The sequence below is a fragment of the Cervus canadensis genome, chromosome 26, assembly GCF_019320065.1.
Source record: "Cervus canadensis isolate Bull #8, Minnesota chromosome 26, ASM1932006v1, whole genome shotgun sequence".
Classification (NCBI taxonomy): domain Eukaryota; kingdom Metazoa; phylum Chordata; class Mammalia; order Artiodactyla; family Cervidae; genus Cervus; species Cervus canadensis.
The window spans coordinates 20,503,051-20,527,148 of record NC_057411.1 but is presented as its reverse complement, the minus strand read 5'-3'; the positions used below and the strand labels follow the sequence as shown (position 1 = coordinate 20,527,148).

At 36.8% G+C, this 24,098-nt stretch overlaps 1 protein-coding gene and 1 pseudogene across 4 annotated transcripts in view; both read left to right on the top strand.

The window, feature by feature from the left end:
- Nucleotides 1-17,202, top strand: part of CENPC (centromere protein C) — a 69,881-nt gene extending 52,679 nt beyond the window's left edge. For 2 of the 3 annotated variants that reach the window (XM_043447958.1, XM_043447956.1), the window contains exons 11-14: nt 3,416-3,559; nt 4,699-4,781; nt 13,300-13,359; nt 17,056-17,202. In XM_043447958.1, the coding sequence (XP_043303893.1) occupies nt 3,416-3,559; nt 4,699-4,781; nt 13,300-13,359; nt 17,056-17,186 (418 nt within the window). In that variant the 3' untranslated portion in view covers nt 17,187-17,202. The remainder of the gene's footprint in view (nt 1-3,415; nt 3,560-4,698; nt 4,782-13,299; nt 13,360-17,055) is intronic. The other variant, XR_006265657.1, reaches the window with a different exon arrangement.
- A 1,335-nt stretch (nt 17,203-18,537) lies between these two features.
- Nucleotides 18,538-23,030, top strand: LOC122428146 (annotated as a pseudogene). The gene is made up of 2 exons (XR_006265658.1): nt 18,538-19,429; nt 20,954-23,030. The product of XR_006265658.1 is annotated as a 60S ribosomal protein L10a-like (transcript).
- The last annotated feature ends 1,068 nt before the right edge of the window (nt 23,031-24,098 follow it).

Sequence of the window (24,098 nt, the reverse complement as noted above, 5' to 3'; positions counted from 1 at the left end):
TGTTAAGGATACTTTAAACTTCCCTTCCCTTGTGGGTTTCCCTTGTGGCTCAGCTGGTAAAGAATCCGCCTGGAGTGCAGGAGACCTGGGTTTGATCCTTGGGTTGAGAAGATCCCCTGGAGAAGGGAAAGGCTACCTACTCCAGTATTCTGGCTTGGAAAATTCCATGGACTGCATAGTCCATGGGATCGCAAAGAGTCGGACACAGCTGAGCGACTTTCATTCATTCATACTTTAGACAGAATCGCGTGTATTTGGAAATTAAATGGCCACTTTTAAATGATGAGTGTATCTAAAAGGCCATAACAAGGAAAGCTAGGAAATATTTGTAATAGAATAAAAATGAAAAGAGATTTTAACAGAATTTGTTGCATACAGCTGAAGCTACTCAGTGCAGTTAAATACAGTGTGTAGCCTTGAATAACATATGAAAACAAACAATGGGCAGTGGCATAAAATTTTGTGAATTTGAACAAAATCTGTACTTTTAAGATAATAAATTTTCTAGACTTGTAGCAGTAATACTAGATGTCAAAATACATGGAACTATATCAAAGTTTTGAGTGAATATAAATTAGAAATCTAGCATTCTATTCATACAAAGTCAAACAAGTGGAATCAAAATATCATAAATTTTTTTGGTTTGGCAAAAATTCATAAATTTTCTAAAATATATATATTATACATACTACACACACACACACACACACACACACAAGCTTTCCTACTACCAGAAGCACAAAAGTTTTTAATTTTGATAAAGTCCCATTTATCTATTTTGTCTGGTTGCTTTTGTTCCTGTTGGTATTTTGGTGTCATATCTACAAATTCTTTGTCCAATTCAAGTTCATGAAGATTTACCCCTATGTTTTTTTCTAAGAGTTTTGTAGTTTTAGCTCTTAAATTTAATTCTCTGATCTAGTTTGAGTTTTGTATATGCTGTAAAGAGTCCAGCCCTGTTCTTCTGCATGAGACTATTCAGTTGTCCCATAACTGTTTGTTGAAAAGAACTTTCCCCCCATTGAATAGTCTTAGAACCCTTTTTGTAGATCAACTGACCATAGATGTATGGGCTTATTTCTGAATTTTCAATTTTATTCTTTTGTCTATGTATCAGTTGTTCTAGAACCACACTGTCTTGATAACCATTGGTTAGAGGTAAGTTTTGAAATCGGGAAGTGTGAGTTTTCTTTTTTTAGTAATATTTTGGCTATTCTGAGTCTTGCATTTCCATATAAGTCTTAGAATCAGCATGTCAATTTCTGCAAAGATGTCAGAATTCTGATATGGATTGCTTTGAATCTGTTGGTTTAAGGATTATTGCTCTCTTAATAGTGTCTATTGATTCATGAACAGGTTTGTTTTTCCTGTTAGCTAGATCTTTTTTAATTTCTCTCAACAGTGTTTTTGTAATACAAGTTTTATATTTTCTGTTGTTAATTTCATTCCTAAGTATCCCTTTTGATGCTGTTGTGAATGGAATTGCTCTTTGAATATTACTTTTGTGTTGATCAGTGCAAATGTATAGAAATACAATTGATATTTTTATGTTGATCTTTATCCTGCAATCTTGTTGAACTCATGTATTAGTTCTGATAGCTTTTAAAAATAGATTTTGTAGGACTTTCTAAGTAAAAGATCATGAATGTCATTTGTGAACAGTGATAGTTTTACTTTTGTTTTCCAATCCGGATGCTTTCTCTTGCATTATAGCTCTGGCTAAAGTCTTTAATACTGGGCTCAGTTAGAGTGGCATGGTAGACTTCTTTGTCTTGTTCTTAATCTTAGCAGGAATGCATCCAGTCTTTCACTATTCAATATGTTATTAGCTGTGGGGTTTTTGTAAATGTCCTTTTATCAGATTGAGGAAGTTCCTTTTTATTCCTAGTTTGTTGAGTGTTTTTTATAGTGAAAAAATGTGTTTTGTCAAATGCTTTTTTTTGGGCATCTGTATACTGAGGTGGCCATGTGATACTTTTTTTTTTATTATTGATAAAACGTACTACATTAATTGGTTTTTGGCTTAAACCAAACATGTATCTCTGGTTTAAATCCTATTTGATCATGATACATAATTCTGTTTTTATGTTGCTGGTATTTTGTTGAGGGGTTTTGTTTTCTTTTGGTCTGTAGTTTTCTTGTGATGTCTTTGTGCAGTTTTGGTATCTGAATAACACTGACTTCATAAACTGAGTTGGGAAGTGCTTTTCTATTTTTTGGAAGAGTTTGTGAAGAAGTCCTGTTAAGTCTTTGAATGGTGGTAGAATTCAGTGGTGAAATCATCTGGGCAATTTTCTTTCTACTGATTTATTCTCTAATTAAGTCTTTTGAAATTGATTATTTTTTTCTTGAATCAGTGTTGGCAATTTTTGTGTTTCTAGGAATTTGTCCATTCCACTCTGGTTATCTAATTTGTTGGTATACAGTTGTTTATAGTATTCTCTAACAATCCTTTTGTTTTGTTTTGACTGATGATAGGACCTAGAGGGAGACTAGAAACTCCAGAAATAAATTATCAAAGAATACTTAGAAGTTTGCATGCTCTTTAGTTATGTTGCAGTTTTATCCCCACAAATGATAAGAATAAGCTGGTAGACTGAGTCAAGAAACAAAACATGGGATTTGTAAGGGAGATGTGAGAGAAGAGAATTATACCATCTTGGAATAATGTATCTTGTTTGCATATATTTGCAGTAAGCTTAACTAGTTGGCAGCTACCAAAGAGGTGAGCCTGTGTTCCTCTGAACAGTACTGTTTGTCAGGAGGCTGGGTAGAGATATCAAAGAAAACAAATTTCAGTTCTTTAAGGATTTTCAACAAAAACTGTGATAGGTTAACTCCCTGATGGCTCAGTTGGTAAAGAATTCACCTGCAGTGCAGGAGACCCCAGTTCCATTCCTGGCTTGGGAAGATCCTCTGGAGAAGGGATAGGCTGCCCACTTCAGTATTCTTGGGCTTCCCTTGTGGCTCAACTGGTGAAGAATCCGCCTGCAGTGCGGGAGACCAGGTTTTGACCCCTGGGTTGGGAGGATTCCCTGGAGAAGGAAAAGGCTTCCCACTCCAGTATTCTGGCCTGGAGAATTCCATGGACTTGGGTTTGCAAAGAGTTGGACACCCCTGAGCAACTTTCACTTTCCTACATCATAAGCTGCCTGTAGGTAATTACTCCCAGTTAGTCACTTCTATTTTAGTTAGGTCAGTTCTCTATCATTTCTTTTATCAGAATTTTTTAAATTAAAACTTTCAGTAGATTCTAAAATCAGATTTCCTTCCTGGACTAGTTGTTAAGTTTTAGGACCTGAACAAGATTATCTGATATTTGTCAGTATTGTATTGTCTACCCACCTGTGTTATGTTTCTGGAAGAACTAATTTTTGAAGAAATGTGAACAATTACAGACTTTTCATTTTCATAGAGATACAGGAAACTCAGAGAACCAAGATAGTATGGCTGCACAAAATGTTCATCGAAAGTCTCAAATGAGTGGATATACATGCACGACACCAACAAAGTCTAACTTGGATTCTGGAGAGCCTGAGACTTCAGTTTTGGAAGGAAGGTATGCATGTGTCCTAAGGATAATAGGATTTACTCACTGTATTTGTTACCCACTGACTGTAACAAATTACTCCCAAAGGTTCATTTTAATTTTGTTAGTGCCTGGCAAACATTGTTTCATAGTTTCTGTGGTAGAAATCTGAGAGTGACTTAGCGGGCTAGTTCTGGCTCAGGGATTCTTATGAGGTATAGCAATCAAGATATCTGTCTAGTTGGCGGTCCTGGTTAGAGCATAGAGGATGCACTTATCAAGCGGCTTGCTCACAGGTTATTAGCTGGAGGCCAGAGTTTCTTTGTCATGTGGCTGTCTCCACTGGGGTATTCAGTAAGGCAGCTGGCTTCCCACAAAGCAGATGATCCGAGTCAAAGTGTGACTCTGACAGAGGTCATAGTCTTTTAATGACCTAGTCTTTGAAGTCTTGGATTTTATTCTGTTTAGAAACAAGTCACTCAGTCTATATCATACTCAGAAGGGAGTTAGAATTGGGCTGTACCTTTTGAAAGAAGCGTTATCTAAGAATTTGTGGGTGTATGTTTAAAGAGAGCATACTCAGCAAGTAAACCAAATTACCCTACTCTCATAATATCTGAAGTCATAAACCCTTTTTCAAAATGAAGGAATGGTAAATTATAGCAGATTTTCAGACTTTAAAGGGATAACTAAGATTTCTTTACTGTTTGAGGGCCCTTGACTACTAGGCCTGTCCTGGGCTCAGGATGGACGAGGATCTAGGACTGGGATAAACCAAGTCATCTCTGAACAATTTTAAATTACTTGTTTTTGCTGGTAGTTTTTTAAAAAATTAAGATAAGCTGATTTATTTCTACTGACCTGATTTTTATCAGAGTGTGTTATTGAGTTAACTTAAATGTGTAACTCTGACTCATGAGTTAGTTTAAAGGTTGTAAAATTCAGTGGTATTGTGTTTAAATCAAATGTGTTTAAATCAAAAATTAAATTGTAAATTTTTAGACTTTCTTTTTATGAATCAAGTATGAATTAATGTCCTATAACATAATTACTGGTTTTATAAGAAAAAAATCTTTGGCAGTTTTAGGAGAAAAATGACCGTAAAGATAGATATGTTAAATAGATATATTACAAAAGCACAAATTTTGTGGTTTCCTTTTTTTCTTAAGTGGACCTTTTCGGCTCAAGAATTATTTAACGTCTGGAAAGAATAATTCAGATGTGGATGATAATGTAGTTCAGGAAAATTTGAGTAAGTTATGATTTATTTTCTACTGTCTTGATTTTTATAGCATTATGGAAATTGGAGTAAGGTATGCTTTTTTAATATCTTTTGTTTTATTTATTTATTTGGCTGAACCGGGTCTTAGTTGCAGCATGTGAACACTTAGTTGCAGCGTGTGGGATCTAGTTCCCTGACCAGGGATTGAAGCTGGGCCCCTTGCATTTTAAGCCGGACTCTTAGCCACCAACCACCAGGGAAGTCCCTGTGCTATGTTTCATTTAAATTATCACCATTGACATTTTTATGGCATAAATGTATTGAGTGCCTACCCTTAAGAGCCTTATTTTATGGTTAGAGATTTGTAAGACCTTACAACTGGGTGCGAGAGGGAGGAAGGGAAAGATAAAGAGAAGGAGTAAGATGAGTGACAGTCCTTTCTTTGAAGTAGGACATAATAATATAATTGGCATTTAAGGTGCCTACTCCAGTATTTTAAAATGTCAGGCTGATAAGAGTATAAATGAAGCAAGATTCGCCATGTATTGATGATTACTGAAGCTAAATGTTGAAGTTTTAAAAATGCCTCTTTATAGAGAGTTGTATAATTTTTATGCCCCTAAGGAATGTGCTTGACATATGATCTTTTATACATTTTTTTCTTTCCTAATTCACTAATTCTTTTTCCTTTTGAATAGTTTTTTCTCCCTCTGTTTAGATTTACTTTTATTATTTTTCTCTACTAAGTGGAATGCTTTTTATATTTATTTTTCTACTTTTTATTTGGTAAAGAGTTTGAATTTTCTGGAGTATAGTTTTAGTTAAATTTTTTTTTTTTAAATAGAGTGTTTTTACTATTGTATATTCTAAATTTCAGTGGTGATTTTTCTTTGACCCAAATGTTTTTTAAAAGAGTACATTAATCAAGATCATGGTCTCCATAGTCAGGAACCTGGAAGTGAGTCTAGCTTTACCACTTAGCTATGTTATCTTGAGTAAGGTTTTTAATTGTTCTTAGCTTCAGCTTCCTTATTTATAAAATGGTGGTATCAATTCTCATCATATGAATTGATACAAAGATGAATATACATTCTTTGCTTAGTTTCTTTTTTTAATATATTATTTTATTTGGCTTTGTCGAGTCTTAGTTGCGGCGTGTGGGATCTTCATTGAGTCATTGGCGATCTTTTGTTGTGGCACATGATCTCTAGTTGTGGCCCACGGGCTCAATAGTTGGGGTGTGCAGGCTTGTTGCTTCACAGTATGTGGGATCTTAGATCTCTGACCAGTGCTTGAACCTGCATCCCCTGCCTAGGAATGCAGATTCTGAACCACTGGGTCACCAGGGAAGTCCTCTGCTTAGTTTTAATACTGGTATATGTTAAATATGCAGTGTTCACTATTATCCTGAGAAGTTGTACTTTGTTTTTTTGTTTATAGTTTCTAGTTTTGATTCATTGTTCTAGATAACTTTGGCATGTATTATTAATTCTTTGAATATACTTAGAACACATAACTTCATGGAAGAATTTCATAATTCTTCTGTGGATGCTTAAAAAAGATAATACTACTTTTTGTGTACATGCATGTGTGCTAAGTCTTTTCAGTTGTGTCTCTTTGTGACTCTTTGGACTGTAGCCCACTAGGCTTCTCTGTCTGTGGATTCTCCAGGCAAGAATACTGGAGTGGGTTGCCATGCCCTCTCCCAGGGTATCTTCCCAACCCAGGGATTGAACCCTCATCTGTTAGGTCTCCTGAATTGGCAGGAAGGTTCTTTACCACTAGCGCCACCTGGGAAGACCCTTTTTGTGTACAGATATGGATTAAAATATGTATATACACTCATTATTAATGCAAGTGAATATATATTTTAGTATACTTTGAATATTAAATATTTGAAATTCTTATATATTTATGGAATATTATGGAATACTTTACATTCTTCTATAGGGATAAAATAGCCAAATTTGTGGTTCGTTGGGATATTGAGAGTAAGAAAATAAAGTACAGATTTTTGGGGTAGAAAATAGGAGTTAGATTTTTAGGTAGATGGGCAGAAAAAGTCTTACTGAAGAAGTGATAATTTGAGCAGAGATATGAGAGAGGTGAGAAATCAAATTATGAAGCTTGGGAATACCAGACCACCTGACCTGCCTCTTGAGAAACCTGTATGCAGGTCAGGAAGCAATAATTAGAACTGGACATGGAACAACAGACCGGTTCCAAATAGGAAAAGGAGTACGTCAAGGCTGTATGTTGTCACCCTGCTTATTTAACTTACATGCAGAGTACATCATGAGAAACGCTGGGCTGGAAGAAGCACAAGCAGGAATCAAGATTGCCGGGAGAAGCATCAATAACCTCACATAAGCAGATGACACCACCCTTATGGCAGAAAGTGAAGAGGAACTAAAAAGCCTCTTGATGAAAGTGGAAGAGGAGAGTGAAAAAGTTAGCTTAAAGCTCAACATTCAGAAAACTAAAATCATGGCATCTGGTCCCATCACTTCATGGCAAATAGATGGGGAGACAGTGGAAACAGTGTCAGACTTTATTTTTTTCAGCTCCTAAATCACTGCAGATGGTGATTGCAGCCATGAAATTAAAAGACGCTTACTTCTTGGATGGAAAGTTATGACCAACCTAGATAGCATATTAAAAAGTGGAGACATTACTTTGCCAACAAAGGTCCATCTGGTTAAGGTTATGGTTTTTCCAATGGTCATGTATGGATGTGAGAGTTGGACTGTGAGGGAAGCCGAGTGCCGAAAAATTGATGCTTTTGAACTATGGTGTTGGAGAAGACTCTTAAGAGTCCCTTGGACTGCAAGGAGATCGAACCAGTCCATCCTAAAGGAGATCAGTCCTGGGTGTTCATTGGAAGGACTGATGCTGAAGCTGAAACTCCAATACTTTGGCCACCTGATGAGAAGAGTTGACTCATTGGAAAAGACCCTGATGCTGGGAGGGATTGGGGGCAGGAGGAGAAGGGGATGACAGGATGAGATGGCTGGCATCACCGACTCAATGGGCATGAGTTTGAGTAAACTCTGGGAGTTGGTGATGGACAGGGAGGCCTGGCATGCTGCGATTCATGGGGTCGCAGAGTCGGACACGACTGAGCGACTGAACTGAACTGAATGGGGAAATAGTGCTCCATGCAGATAGAAGATGAGGGCAAAGGTTTTGATGTGGTGAAGACTCAGTTCTGATTGAAAAACACCAAGGAGGCTGGGAAGGAGGGGGAGGTGGAAGAGAACGAAAGGAGAGAGTAGTAGGAGATGATGTCACAGAGGGAACAAGAATGAAAGATCTTCTACAATGTTAAAGACTACTTATAAGGTTTTGGGCTTTACGACGCGGTATGGGAAGCCATTGGAGGATTTTGAGCAGAGGAGAGACATGACTAACCTATAAACAATCATTGTGGCTGCTGTAGACTACATGAGTTGGACTAATAGGTGGACTAATGAGTTCAAGGAGTCAGGTGTAAAGTTGAAAGCAGGAAGACCAGTTCGTGAGACTTGTAATTCCTGAGTGAGGTGGTAACTTGGACTAGGGTGGTAGCAGTGAAAGGTGGAGAGAGCAGAATTAGGATTTTAGGTTGTTTTGGTGGTAGAGTCAACGTGATTTCCTGATGGATGGGACGTAGGGGGTAAAAGAAAGTGAGGTGTCGAGGACAAAAATTTAAAATTTTTGGGCCTGGACCCCTGAAAAAATGACATCATTTCTCGATTTGGAGACCACTAGAGAAGGGGCAGATTAGGGCGGAAAACAACAGGATCTTAAATATGGACATTCTATGTTTTATATTATTCTAATTCTTTGTATCCTTACCATTTGTGAGGTCTACTAAGGACTGCCAGAGTTAAAATCGTTCCTTTGCAATGGTCTGTCTGTCTCTGGTATTTCCTGCAGTCATTGCTATGTACATTCAGTGCTATTACTGAGTATATAAATTTGCATATGGAATGTACTTGTTTTGCTCAAATTTGCCTTCTTGATCATGTTTTTTACTTTGTAGTCTTTTTGTTTTTTGTTTAATATTAACATTGTGATTCCCTACTTTCTTTTGGTTTGTTGTTTCTTATATTTTCATTCTTCCTTTTACTTAACTTTTTTTCTGTTAGTATTTTTTTCCTCTAATAAATGTTTAATAGATATGCTTTGTTACTTTGTAAAGTTGGTAGACAGTCTCACATATGCTAGCAAGCAAGCACTCAGAAATTTTCTTTTTTTAATACAATCAACAACTAGTCAAATAGTGAAAGTCTTGAGTCAATCTTTTTTCCTTTAAGCTATTTGGCTATTGCTCTTTTTCCCTCATGATAACTAATTCTTATGAGTAGATACTTTAAACCAGCCTTCTTTTTTCCTTTGTAGATAACCTGTTTCTTTCATTTTCATGCTTATTAGACTTTGTCAGTCTTTGAAATTTTGGAATTGTCTCTCTCTTTTTTTTCTTTTTCTCTTATACTTTTTTGGGAAATAATTTCAGATCTACTCAAATACCATATCCTCTTCATCCAGATTCCACAGTTGTCAACATTTTATAATATTTGTTTCATCTTCCTCTCTGTCACCTCTACATAAATGTTTATATATGTCTATTAGTCTTTTTCTGGACTGTTTGGGAGCAAGTCACATACATATTTTTATGTATGAGTGTGCAGACATGATACAAGACAAGAACATAATCACTCTTCAGTGATCCAAGTCAGGAAGTCACCGTTAATATGACACTAGTCTTCCTTCATTGAGTCCATGTAGATTTCATCAGGAGTTCAATCAGTATTCCTTTTTCTCTCTGGTTAAGGATCCATTCTAGGATCATGGGTTGTTTAGATTTCATGTCCCTTTGGTTTCCTTAAGGGATAGTTCTTTAGGCTTCTTCTTTCCTGACCTTGACGCTTTTTACAGAGTACAGGCTTTTCATTCTTTAGCATGACCTTCAACCTGAGTCTCTCTAATACTCCTTCATGATCAGATGTGAGCCATGCATATTTGACAGAAATGCTACAGAAATGATGCTTTTGTGCATCATGTTAGGAGGTATATAGTGATGACCCCAGAGAAGGCAATGGCAACCCACTGGAGTACTCTTGCTTGGAAAATCCCATGGATGGAGGAGCCTGGTGGGCTGCAGTCCATGGCGTCACGAAGAGTCGGACATGACTGAGCAACTTCACTTTCACTTTTCAGTTTCATGCATTGGAGAAGGAAATGGCAGCCCACTCCAGTGTTCTTGCCTGGAGAATCCCAGGGACGGGCGAGCCTGGTAGGCTGTCGTCTATGGGGTCGCACAGAGTCGGACACGACTGAAGTGTCTTAGCAGCAGCAGCAGTGCTGACCCATCTTCTACTGATGATTTTAATCTTCATCACCTGTTTAAGATACTGTCTTCCAGGTTTCTCCACTCAGATAAGGTTTTTCTCTTTGGTAATTTGTAAGTATTTTGTGGAATGATATTGTGACACTACTTTAATAACTTGTCCTTTTCAAATTTCTACACCAGTATTCATATCTTTTGAAAATCTCACCTGAATTCACTAATGATGGTACCAAATTACTATTTTATATTTTCCTAATTCTTTCTCTGTTATTTAGTTTGCATGTTAAACATTTATTTATTCATTATTCATTTATTTATATTATTACAGACTATTGCTAGGTTCCTATTTTATTCAGTGGGTTGTAATCTTTATCATTTGTTCTGGTACTCAAATTGTGCCAGATTTGGCTAGGAGGAAGCATCCTTTCAGCTGGTCCTTGTGATCTTTTGTCATGGTTTTATCTTTTTTTTTTAATGCTTTTGTTTTTTAGCATAAGATGTTCCAGACTGTTTTCCCTGTCTCTACTCTGGAATCAGTTATTTTGCCAAAGGAACCTGGTAGAGGGATGACATTTAGAAACTTAGATTTGGGTACTAGGTGTGCTCATTGTTCCTGGGATATTACTGCTTCTAGGCTCTCAGTGGACTGAGACAGGCAATAGATACACACACGCATCTGTGTACACTGTACATACATAGCATCTATATCTATTTCTGTGTTTATTCAGGCAGTCCTGGCTCTACTGCTCTTTGTTTCATTGTGCTTCACAGGTTTGCGTTGTTTACAAGCTGAGGTTTTATAGCAGCTCCATATCACACAAGCCTATTGGCACCGTTTTTCCAGTGGCGTTTGCTCACTTAGTGTCTGTGTAATGTTTTGATAATTCATGTGATATTTCATTATTCCTGTGGTGATCCATGATCAGTGGTCTTTGTTACTGTTGTAAAAAGTTCTGACCTACAGAGGACTCAGGATGATGGTTAGCATTTTTTAGCAATAAGGTATTTAAAATGCGTTGTTTTTTTTTTAGACATAACACTTTTACAGACTTAACAGACTACATTATAGTGTAAACATAATGTATTGGGAAACAAATATAGTGTATTGGGAAACAAATATTGGGGGAAAAATAGTGTAAACATAATGTATTGGGAAACAGAAAATTCATGTGACTTGCTTTATTGCCAAGTTTGTTTTATTGCAGTGGCTCAGTGGTAAAGAACTGCATGCCAATGTAGAAGATGCGAGAGATGAGGGTCCAATCCCTTTGTCGGAAAGATCCCCTGGAGAAGGAAATGGCAACCCACTCCAGTACTCTTGCCTGGAGAATCCCATGGACAGAGGAGCCTGATGGGCTACAGTCCCTGGGGTCACACAGAGTCGGACAGGACTGAGTGACTAAGCCTGTGCGCACTGGAAGCACACTCTCAGTATCTCTGAGGTGTGTCTGTATCACACGCATGCTCATCAGTACCTCCAACTCCAGTCCAACACGCTTGACTTTTCCTTTTCCGTTTTAATAAACCCTTTCTCAAAGATACCGAGAAGCCTGACTCCCATTATCTTCAGTATATTTTGCTCATTTGCTTTGCTCCTTTTTTGGCCCCAATAGCTGCCTCTAAGGCAAACTGCTTTAGGAAATTACCGAGAATTACTGGCTCTCTACTTGTTCTAATGGGAATTACATGGGAGACTGGATTTTTCTTTTTTCTTTTTGATAATAGCTTTATTAAGATAGGGCTTCCCTTGTGGCTTTATTAAGATAAGGCTCCCTTATTAAAAGATATACTTCACATACCATACAGTTAATCCATTTACAGTGTATATAATTCAGTCATTTATAACTCACCACAGTAGATTTGGACTCCCCCGATGGCTCAGTGGTAAAGAATCTGCCTGTGGATGTAGGAGATGCAGGAAATTCGAGTTCGATCTCTGGGTCACGAATTTCCCCTAGAGAAGGAAATGGAAACCCATTCCAGTATTCTTGCCTGGGAAATCCCATGGACAGAGGATCCTGATGGGCTAAAGTCCATAGGGTTGTAAAAGGTGGTCATGACTGAGCACACATGCAAAAAAAAAAAAAAAGGCAAAAAAACAGTAAATATTAGAACATTTTCATGATCCCCAAAAAGAAGCCTTCTATTCTTTACCTGGGAATAAAGTGAAAGCTTAGACCTGCTTTTCAGGAAATGTATGCTATATAAAAATTGTATTAAAAATCTCAGGTTGTATGTTCAGTGTTATAGTTTCAGATTGCTGCATAACTTACTATACAAATTTTAGTGCCTTAGTTTAACGATTTATCTCTCGTAGTTCTGTGGGGTGACTTAGGTGGGCCATTCTCATTTTGGCTCTTTCATGCATTTATAGTTAGATGCAAGCCACTGGGGCTGGAGTCATTTGAAAAGATCAACTGGGCTGGAAGTCCACAGTGGCTTATTTACTTATATATTTGATATTCAGCTGGGATGGCTGAAATAACTGAGGGTTGGCCAAGCATCTCTTTTCCTCCGCATGGCCTTTCCACATGGTTGTTTTGGGTTTCCTCACAGCACGGCAGTCTTGGGATAGTCAGTCTTCATAATGGTGACTGTCTTTTTCCACACTGAAGTTCTAAGCGATCCAGGTGGAACCTGAATGTCTCCTGAGGAATTAGCCTTCAAAGCCCCGGAATGTCACTTCTGCTGCATTCATTAGTCAACCAACTCACTGAGGCCAGTGGAGTTTCAAGAAGAAGTTAAACTTTGCCTGTTGATAAAGGAAAAGAATTAATGACTGCTATGTTTAGATGCTGTTTGCCACACTAATTGTCACCCTGCCAACTAAATTCAGTACACTTGCACTGTTTTAGAACTTTAAGAATCGTAGGTTGCATTATTAAGTCAGCATTTGTTCGTAATCACACCCGGCATTTTTATGCATCCAGTGGCTTATTTCACTTGAAGTCCACAAGCAATTTAAAACCTGTTGTTTTTGTTACTTGTAACCATTATCCTCTTAAGATATATTCATTGTAACAAAACCTGTAGACATGTTATACTGGTTTCATTAGCCTTTTATCCTCAGCAGTGGAAAGCAAAGGGAGTAGTAAAATGTATTGTTGGGTTGAATTTTTTTTTTTTAATATTTATTCTGAAGTTGACCTAGTATCTACTTGAACTCAACATGAAATTAGGAGCCATTGCTCATGATATTTCTTTTGCAATTTACAGATGATTCAAGAGGAGAAATATCTAATTCAACACCAGAGAGCAAAATGCATCACAAATTAGGTAAGATTATTTTTCCCTTAATATTTTCATATTATTATAAAATCTCTGTTTCTAAATATAATTTAATTTTTTCTCAAGTGAGGGAAATATTATTTGGATTGTCAGGTAATGTAAAACTTCATATTTTGTTTCATTAATTTCATGGTAAATCATCACATGCCACAGAGTTTCTTTATTGTCCATTTATAAATCTTGTAATCCTCTCACACTTTGCTCAGTAGTAAGGAGCTGATCTTACCTAATGTAAGAAGCTAGGGTAGAGAATTCTATAAAATGTAACTTCTGGGTAGTGGCATCCATGACAACTTCTCTGGTTTTTTTCCAGTTCACACCTAAACAGAACAGTAACTAGGATAAGTAAGCCAGGAGCTAAGGAACCCATGGAGAGGCCCACTTGGGGATTAAGATTCATGCAGCCTCTCATGTTTGGAGGACTGGAGTGGCTTTTTATTTTTCTCCCTATACTTAAGGCTTCTGCATTTATACTTGACGAGACCTATAGGGATGAAGCTCTCTCTAAGTGCTTCCACCAGAACCTCACATCTTGTCAGTTAGTATTTTGTGGGTCCATGTGAAGAGATACTGCTGTACTTCTCAGTGTTTAATGCTTAGCTTTCTAGGTGGTGCAGTGGTGAAAAATCCACCTGCCAATGCAGATGACGCAAAAGATGCAGCTTCTATCTCCCGGTTGGGAAGATCTCCCGGAGTAGAAAATGTCAACTCACTCCAGTATTCTTGCCTGGAAAATGTCATGGACAGAGGAGCCTGGTGGGCTGCAGTCCATGAGGTCACAAAGAGTCAGACACAACTAAGTGCATGTGTGTGCACACACACACACACTTGCTTGACTTGGAGTGGAATATGCTGTGAGTCAGAGTAGGCAAAGAGAAATAAAAATGTCTCTGAGAGGGTCTGCAGCAACACAAGAGAGAAAAATCAACAGTAGACAAAGTCTAGTGAGCCAGAACATTTGTAGATAAATAAGTTTTAACAATGAAGGAAATATGAGTATTTTCAGAAATTTAGTTATATCACAGAAGGCTTTCTGGTTGCTAAAGCATAATTTTTCAGTTTAAATAATCAGTACATGAACTGATAAATAAAGATGAATACTATTGAGTGCTAAATTAGTAGCTGGTGTTGACATGGAAGAAATTTATCAGAACAGAAATACAAAAAAGATTGAAACCATGAGGAAAATATAGGCAATGGAAATAACATGGAGACAACATATAAAAAAAATGCAAATAATAGAATTTTCAGAAAAACTTTCCTGGAATAAAGATAGACTTGATCTGCAATTTGAGAGAGTTTATCAGCTGCCAGTAAAAATTAATGAAGAATATACACCTCTAGACAGAATTGAATAAAATTCTTAAATTTCAAGGATAGAGGAAAGCTTCCAGACAGCAGTTATGTATAAAAGAGGAGAAAAAAAAAAAAGACTAGCATTATTCATCTTTGTAACTCTGGAAAAATAAAATAGCCTACTTTCAGAAATGTATTACAATCCATGTTATAACTAGCCAAGATATCTTTCCTTCTGATAACTGAATTTATTTTGCAAGATTATCATCCTCCATGGAAAATAGCCATGTAAGGTTATTTAACCAAGTAGCATATAAATCAGGACTGGGTTCAAAGAGAGGGGAGAGTTAGGAATGATTCTCAATATATGGTTAAATTTAAATAATGTATACTTATTTTCTGTTGCCATGTACCAAATTACTACAGATTACAACATGTTATCCTGTGGTTTCCATGGGACAGGAGCTCAGGTACATGTTAGCTGGGTTCTCTGTTAAAGGGTTTCACAGGCTGCAGTCAAAAGTGTCAGCCTGGACCATGGTCTTATCTGAGCTTAAGATCTCTTTCTAGCTCATGTGGTTGTTAGGAGAATTCGGGTCCTTGGAATTGTAGGACTGAGATACCTGTTTTCTTGGTGTCTGTGAGCCATGGGCCTCTTAATTTCTAGAGGTCACCTGCAGTTCCTTGCCACATGACCCTTTTCAATAGGCTCTTTTCTCAGTGTGGCAGCTTGCTTCTTCAAAGTGAGCAAGGAAGAATTTTTCTCTGCTTCTGCTAGATAGTGTCTTATGTGTAGAATCATGATATAGTCACAGGAGTGACTTCCCTTTCCTTTTGCCATATTCAGTTGAGTATATCATAAGTTCCACATGTATCCTAGGGAAGGGGTATCTCATTGCTCACACCTGAGGGTGTGTCTACTACTTAATGCTAATATGATTGAGGATTTATAAGTACTAAGTAAGAATTTTTGCAATGATAGTTTGAAATCTGCAGTATCTTAACAAAACTTGGTGTAATGGGGAGGAGAGTAGGAGTGGCAGAGGGATGATAAAAGTAGTCTAAAAGTTTTGTTTTACTAAGTGAGAGAAGAAAGAAGATGATATCTTGGTAAGGAATATAGTTTTCAATATAATCATAGAGAAATGAGTATGATTTGAATGGCAGGAATAGGAAGGTAAATTAGACTGAAAAAGTACAGTAAAACTTTGAAATGACCAAGGTTTGGAGTATGGGGAAAGAAATGATACTCTGACCAAACCAATGAAAAGGAGGGGGAAAAAAGAATCATTGATGTAAAATAACAAGTAAATATAAAGTAAAATGGAAGGAATAAAAAGAACCATATTTGTTATACTAAATAAGCATGAATGGATTGAATTCCTCTAGTAAGATAGAGACTAACAGATTTGGTTAAGCAATACAAACTGACCTATATGTTTATACGAAACACTTAAAACAGGTTTTAAAATAAAAGATTATCAAAGAATTAAGTAGAGTAATATAAATAGAAAGAAAGTAGTGATGCATTTTTAATATTAGGTGAAGTGAAATTTAAAGTTAAAAATGTGAACGGAATAAAGGACTTGTAATAATAAATAAGCAATTTATTGAAGAAGATAGAAAAATCCTAAACTACTATGTACCAAACAACCTAGCAACTAAAATGTATAAAGGAAAAAAAAAACCTGAGGAAAAGCAAGGAGATTTTAAGCAATACAGTTAGAGATTTTGATAAACCACTTTCAGAATTGGAGAAATCCAGCAAACCAGAAATAAGAAAGAACATAGAAAGTTGATTATATAGCCAGCAAACTTAGCATGTAGAACTTTGCATTGGTAAGATAAAATGAGTAGATACATGTGTATACACACAAATACATGCGTCTATGACTACCCTGAGTAACACATTTCCTATTGGGAACATTTAGATGGTTTTCAATTTGACTTCTGTTTTCGGTTCCTTTCTGTTTCGGTTCCATAGTATACACAGTACTACTATGAATGTTTTTATACCTAGATCTTTGCCCATTCTTATAAATATTTTGCAAATTCATTTCCTAAAAATGAAATTGCCATCTCAGAGTATTACAATTATAGATATTGTCGGATTGTCTTCAGTTTATATTTCTTAACAGGAATATATGAGAATTTCAGTGTACCTTTAACATCTTTAACCATGAATGTTACCAAATTTTTACATCTTTCCAATCTAGTAGTTTATTTTTTCATTGGCATTTCTTTACTAGCCCAAATATATCTTAAAATTTGTATCTCTAGTGTTTTGTCTAGAAGCATTCCTATTCTAGAAAGTAATATCAGTCTTTTCACTGTGGAGTTTCATCCAGCTTAACATATGTGTATATTTTTGTCTGATGTCTTTTACAGTATTGCCCTCCAATACACCAAATGTTCGCAGAACTATGAGAACACGATCAAAACCTTTGGAATACTGGCGAGGGGAACGAATAAATTATCAGGGAAGGCCATCAGGTAAAATCTGTATTTTGGTGTCTTAAAATAAAAAATAATAATGATAATTACTCTAATTTATTTAGATATGTGTTGTGCCAGAAAAGTGAAAGTCACTCAGTTGTGTCTGATTCTTTGCGACCCCATGGACTGTAGCCCACCAGGGGATCTTCTTGACCTGAGGATCGAACCCAGGTCTCCCACAGTACAGGCAGAACCACCAGGGAAGCCAAGTACTGTATAACACTACAAGTATAACATTACCTTATTTAATCATCATCCTCCAACAGTGTGACAAGAATAGATTCAAGTCCAGGTTTCTCTGATTACTCTAGAGATGCTGATTTTTTTTTTTCTCTTTGCTAGCAATTTGAAGTGATTGTGTAGTTTTATAGAGTGTTCCCAGGTGGCTTTCCTAGTGTCTCAGATGGTGAAGAATTTGCCTGCTATGCAGGAGACCCAGGTTCGATCTCTGGGTTGGGAAGATCCCCTGGAGAAGGAAATGGCAACCTGGAGAATTCAGTCAACAGAAGAGCCTGTTGGGCTACAGTCTGTGGGGTCGCAAAGAGTTGGACATGACTGTGTGACTAACACTTAACCCAGGTGGCCCAGTGGTAAAGAATCTGCCCGCCAAAGCAGGAAACCCAGGAGATGCAGTAGGTTTGATCTCTGATTCAAGAAGATCTCTTGGAGGAGGAAATGGCAACCTACTCCAGTATTCTTGCCTGGAAAGTTCCATGGACAGAGGAGCGTAGCGAGCCACAGTCCATGGGGTAGCAAAGAGTCAGATACGACTGAGCATGGAGCACGTTATTTTTATACAATTCAATAATATACAATTCAATATTTCTAATCGCATAAAATGGAACATTAGATCAGAACATGAGAAAATTTTAACTGGAAAAGATTAAATATTCCCCATTATTATTCTCATTCCATTTTCTTATCATATTTCGCTACAAAAATTATAGAGGGTGGGAAAGAAAATAGTGTTATATTAAAGTTACTTCCTTTTTTTTAATTGATATTTCTGAGTCAAAGGACTAAACTGACGTGGATTACTATAAATAGTTCATTGCTAATCTTTGTGTCTTTCATTTTTTATACCTCCACTGATGACTATTTATTTCAAGCAATAGAGATCATTCAGTTATGTTTCATCAGTATGTCTAGATTTAGGATAGTGGTGATGGTTTAGTTGCTCAGTTGTGTCTGACTCTTGTGACCCCATGGACTGTAGCCTGCTAGGATCCTCTCAGGCAAGATTACTGGAGTGGGTTGCTGTTTCCTTCTCCAGGGGATCTTCTGACCCAGGGATTGAACCCGGGTCTCTGGCATTGCAGGTGGATTTTTTACTGACTGAGCCACCAGATTTAGGATAGTAGACTGAAGTGAAATTGGCTAAAATTTGCCCTGCTTGACTATGGAAGCCTGTACAATTGAGCACTACATTTATCCTCTTTTACTTTCTTAATGTTGATGCTTTAAGTGTACTTAAAAAAATTTTTTTATTGATCTTTTAGATTCATCAGTCAGATTAAGTTACATATACCAAAGCATGTAACCTTTATAGAGGTATACGTAAAACCTAGCTACTCTTCTTAAGTCATGTTCTTTACAATGGTTCTGAATTTAAAAAAACAGTAGATAATAACAAAAGAAATTTCTTGTATTAGTTTTCTGTATTACTGCTTTACTTAATTACTACACAATTTAAACAGCATTCATGTATTATCTCATAGTTGTATAAGTTAGAAATTGGGTGGGCTTGACTGAGTTCTCTGCTTAGAGTATCACTAGGCTAGAATCAAGATGTCCAGAGATCTATAGTCCTCTCTGAATGTTCTTAGAATGAACCTGCTTTCAAATTCATTCAGTTTGTTGGCAGAATTCAGTTACTTGTCATTGTAAGACTGAGGTTCCTGGCCAAGGTGTCTAGAAATAGCTTACACTCCTTGGTTCATGACTGTCTTATCTTCAGCACCAGCCACAGTGAAAGTACTTTTCATGCTTCAGATTTCTCTAACTTCTCTGCTTCATCTTCCCTCTGCTTCCAGTAGGAAAATTACTCACTTTCACGTAAAGTTTGTGTGACTAGATTGGACCATTATTCTGCCTTCAATGTTTACTTTAAGTTTCTTTGGAGTGTAGTTGTTGTATTACAATTTGAAATTGAGATTTTAATTTTTAATTTTCCAGGTTTTTTATGTTAATCTTGGTCACCTTTTATGTACCTTACATGAAACACCTTATATAATAACAACTGGGGATTCATTCTATGTTCCTTCAGGTAAGAGTAATTAAAAACTTTTTCTTTCACATAGTTAAGTACTTGTATAGTTGCTCATGAACACCATGAAAATGGAAACCACAATGGTCAAAGTGAAGCATGATGCAACCCATGTCAAACGTTTTGGTGCATATTTTAATTTTTTTGTTTAGATAAATGTTGGTATATAAGTATTTTGATACATGAAAATTGGATAAGAGTTGCTAATTGCTGAATATAAAAATACTTAGTTAGGAGATATGTTGTCTCCAGTGTAGAAGGAAAATTATTTCCCCTATGCAAGGGCATTATGTAATCAAACAATTTTTAGTTGGTTATTTTAAACATATAGAATAGTGTCCTTCATCAGCTGTTGAAGAGCAAAAGTCTTTGAAGTAGGAATTTTAATTTGTTCATTCATTCATTTAACAAATGTGATTAAGAGTCTACTAAACATTGCTTTGAAAGCGGGATACATAAATGAACAAACAGGCAAAAAATCCCTGCCCTTGTGGAGCTTACATTCTAATGAAAAAACAAAGCTATAATAATAGCTAAGTTTATGTAGTCCTTTATATGTGCCAACACTGTTGTGAACAGTTTAAACTCATTAACTAAGTTAATCCTAATATGTATGAATTTCCAATAAGAAGTCTAAGAAAAGTCACAGTATTGTACTCAGCACTATAAATTTGCCTTATGAGCAGCTGTCCATGTGTATTTTGCATTTGCTGTTATTTATTATCTAATTTATTTGAGTTACATTTGCTGCCTTTTAACTTTGAAATTTTATTTTACTTTTATACTCTACTTATCTTTTATAAGTATCTTTTATACTTATCTATATATTGTCTATGTCTTGTTTAGAGGAATCCATAGTGGTTCCAAAGACCTAATAATTGTGTTCAGTAAGTTAGACAAAGACAGGTACTGTTTGTTTTCATTTATATGTGGAATCTAAAAAGTAAATGAATATAACAAAGCAAGAACAAGAGTCATAGAGAACAAACTAGTGGTTACCAGCAGAGAGGGATAAAGGGAAGGGACAAGATAGAGGAAGAGGAATGAGGTAGACACTGCTAGGAAAATAAAAAGGTACAAGGCTGTGTAGAAAATATTTTATAATTTCAAATAGAGTATAGTCTACAAAAATAATTGAATCACTGTTGTATGCTTGAAACTAAGATAACATTGGAAATCACCTAAATCACCTATACTTCAGTTAAAAACAACAACCCCAAAACATGATTGGGCTCAGAGAGAGATTTTTTTTTTCCTACTTACACCTTTGTCTAATTTGTTTTTGCATTCATTATTAGAATGATGTGAAGTTTGTTTGTGTTTTTTCAAGCTTTATCTAGATCATAGGTGGTGGTTAACTGTTAGATTTTTCAGTTTGTAGAATTAGATAAGAGTTATTTGAAGTTAGATGAGTTAATTTTTTTGACACTATATATTGTAACTGATATAGTGATGACTAAATATTTAATCAAAAGGAAATGATTCCTATGGAAGTAATTTTTAATTTTCTTATTTTATTTCTAGGTAATTATTACAACATCAAAAATCTCCTGAATGAGGAAAGTGTTCTTCTTTTTACTCAGATAAAAAGTTGAAAGATGAAGCAAAGTTTAAGTACATGTGTATATATATAAACATACATACATACATATAAAACACATTGTACAGTTGAGATGGGTATATTTGTAATTGTTAAGTTTTAAAATTTCTGTGTTGTATATTTGTTTCAGTAAACATCAAACTTTTGTATGTATCTTCTAATTTTTACAGATATACACATCACCTGTAGTGTTGCCCATATTCATAGTTTTTAATAACATGAATACCAAAATCACTGCTCTCGAGGATATACAGACAAACCTTGGAAATGTCATGGGTTTGATTCCAGACCACCACAATAAAGCAGATATTGTAATAAAGTGAGTCATGAATTTTCTCATTTCCCAGTGTATATAATAGTTATGTTTACATTATGCTATCATCTGTTAGGTGTGCGATAGTTTTATGTCTAAAAATTAATGCATATACCTTAAGGAAGCTAACCATTATTGATTCCTTCAATGAGTCGTCGTCATTTTTCTGGTGGTGGGTCTTGGCTTGGTGTTGATGGCTGCTGACTGATCAAGGTATTGGTTGCTGAAGTTTGGAGTGGCTGTGGCAATTTTTAAAAATAAGACAGCAACTTTTTTCTAGTTATTGTGGCACGAGGCACCATGAGCAGTGAAGTCTCCTGTGACACTCTGTATGGAGACAGTGCAGGAAGTCCTGCATGGAAATCAACACAAGTATCAAAATGTTCTGGAAATGGTGGATCTTCAGATCAGCCTGAAGAACTGTGACTGCAGAAGGACAAACACTTCTCAGCACCGTCAGGCTTACATTCATTCCCCTTACCAAGTTCTCTGTATATGTTCTGGGAGACAGCAGCACTGTGATGAGTCTAAGACTGTGGATAAATCTCCCACATGAACATCAAGGCACTGAAGAAAATAAGAATAGAAAATGGGTCAAGAAGCCATCCAACAAGTATGACTTTTTGACTCCAGAATCTCTGTTTAAGCAGGTCCCACAAATCCTGGGCCCATACCTGAATAAATATTGGCAAATTCCCTTCCTTGTTGACCCAGAATGAGAACATGATGGCCAAAGTTGATGAAGTAAAGTCCATGATCAAGTTTCAGATGAAGGAGATGCTGTGTCTATTAGTGGCTGTTGGCCATGTGAAGATGATGGATGATGAGCTTGTGTACAGCATCCACTTAGCTGTTAACTTTCTGGTGTCATTGCACAAGAAAAGCTAACAGAATGTCCAGTCTTTGTACATTAAGAGCACCATAGGCAAGCCCCAGCGTCTGTATTAAGGCACAGCTTAACTGCCTTAAGCCAGTTAATGATATTGCCCCATTTAAAAAAAAAAAAAAAAAAGACCACACTGATCAATTGCTGCATCTATTGACTTCCTTTCACAAATGATTTCTCTGTAACATGCCAGTGTTTTTTGATAGTTTTCCATATAGAAGAACTTCTTACAAAATTGTAGTCAGTCCTCTCAGATCTTGCTGCTGCTTTATCAATGATAAAATTTGAAATTCTTTGTTGTCATTTTAAACAGTCCTGTCATTTTGACAGTCTTTCTGACATTTTCACCTGGAATAAATTCCATGTCAAGAAACAACCTTCTGTTCTCATCCTTAAGCAATCTTGATCTTAGGATATCTTAGGACATTGTAGCAATTATCACATTGCTTCAGACTCCACTTTTGATTCTAGTTCTCTTGCTGTTTGCACCACATCTTCAGTTCCTTCCTCCACTAAAATCTTGAACCATTCAGTCATCCATGAGGGTTGTGATCAAATTCTTCCAGACTTCTGTGTTCTTGTTGATATTTTGACCTCTTACGATGAATCACGAATGTTCTTAATGGCATCCTTTCCAGAAGGTTTTCAAATTGTTTTGTTCAGATCCATTGGAGAATTCATTATGGCAGCTATTGTTCAGTAGCTAAGTTGTGTCTGATTCTTTGTGACCACATGGACTGCAGCCCACCAGGCTTCCCTGTCCTTTGTTTTCTCTTGGAATTTGCTCAAACTCATGTCCTTTGAGTCAGTGATGCCATCCAATCATCTCATCTTCTGCTGCCTCCTCCTCCTCCTGCCCTCAATCTTGGCCAACATCAGGGTCTTTTCCGGTGAGTCGGCTCCTTGCATCAGGTGGCCAAAAGTATTGGAGCTTCAGCATCAGTCCTTCCAATGAATATTCATGGTTGATCTCCTTTAGGAGCGACTGGTTTGATTTCCTTGCTGTCCAAGGGACTCTCAAGAGTCTTCTCCAGCACCACAATTTGAAAGCGTCAGTTTTTCAGCACTTTTTCAGTCTGCTTTATGGTCCAGCTCTCACATCCATCCATGACTACTGGAAAACCCATAGCTTTGACTAGATGGACCTTTGTTGGCAAAGTGATGTCTCTGCTTTTTAATACACTGTTTAGCATCTTGATACACAGTGTTCAGTTCAGTCGCTGAGTCGTGCCTGACTCTTTGGGACCCCATCAACTGCAGCACGCCAGGCTTCCCTGTCCATCACCAACTCCTGGAATTTACCCAAACTCTTGTCCATTGAGTCGGTGATGCCATCTAACCATCTCATCCTCTGTCGTCCCCTTCTACTCCTGCCTTCAACCTTTCCCAACATCAGGGTGTTTTCAAATGAGTCAGCTCTTTGCATCAGGTGGCCAAAGTATTGGAGTTTCAGCTTCAACATCAGTCCTTCCAATGAACCCCAGGGCTGGTCTCCTTTAGGATGGACTGGTTGGATTTCCTTGCAGTCCAGGGGACTCTCAGGAGTCTTCTCCAACACCACAGTTCAAAAGCATCAATTCTTCAGTGCTCAGCTTTCTTCACAGTCCAACTCTCACATCCATACAAGACTACTGGAAAACCATAGCCTTGACTAGACAGACCTTTGTTGACAAAGTAATGTCTCTGCTTTTAATATACTGTCTAGGTTGGTCATAACTTTCCTTCCAAGGAGTAGGTATCTTTTAATTTTGTGGCTGCAATCACCATCTGCAGTGATTTTGGAGCCCCCCAAAATAAAGTTAGCCACTGTTTCCACTGTTTCCCCATCTATTTGCCACGAAGTGATGGGACCAGATGCCATGATCTTAGT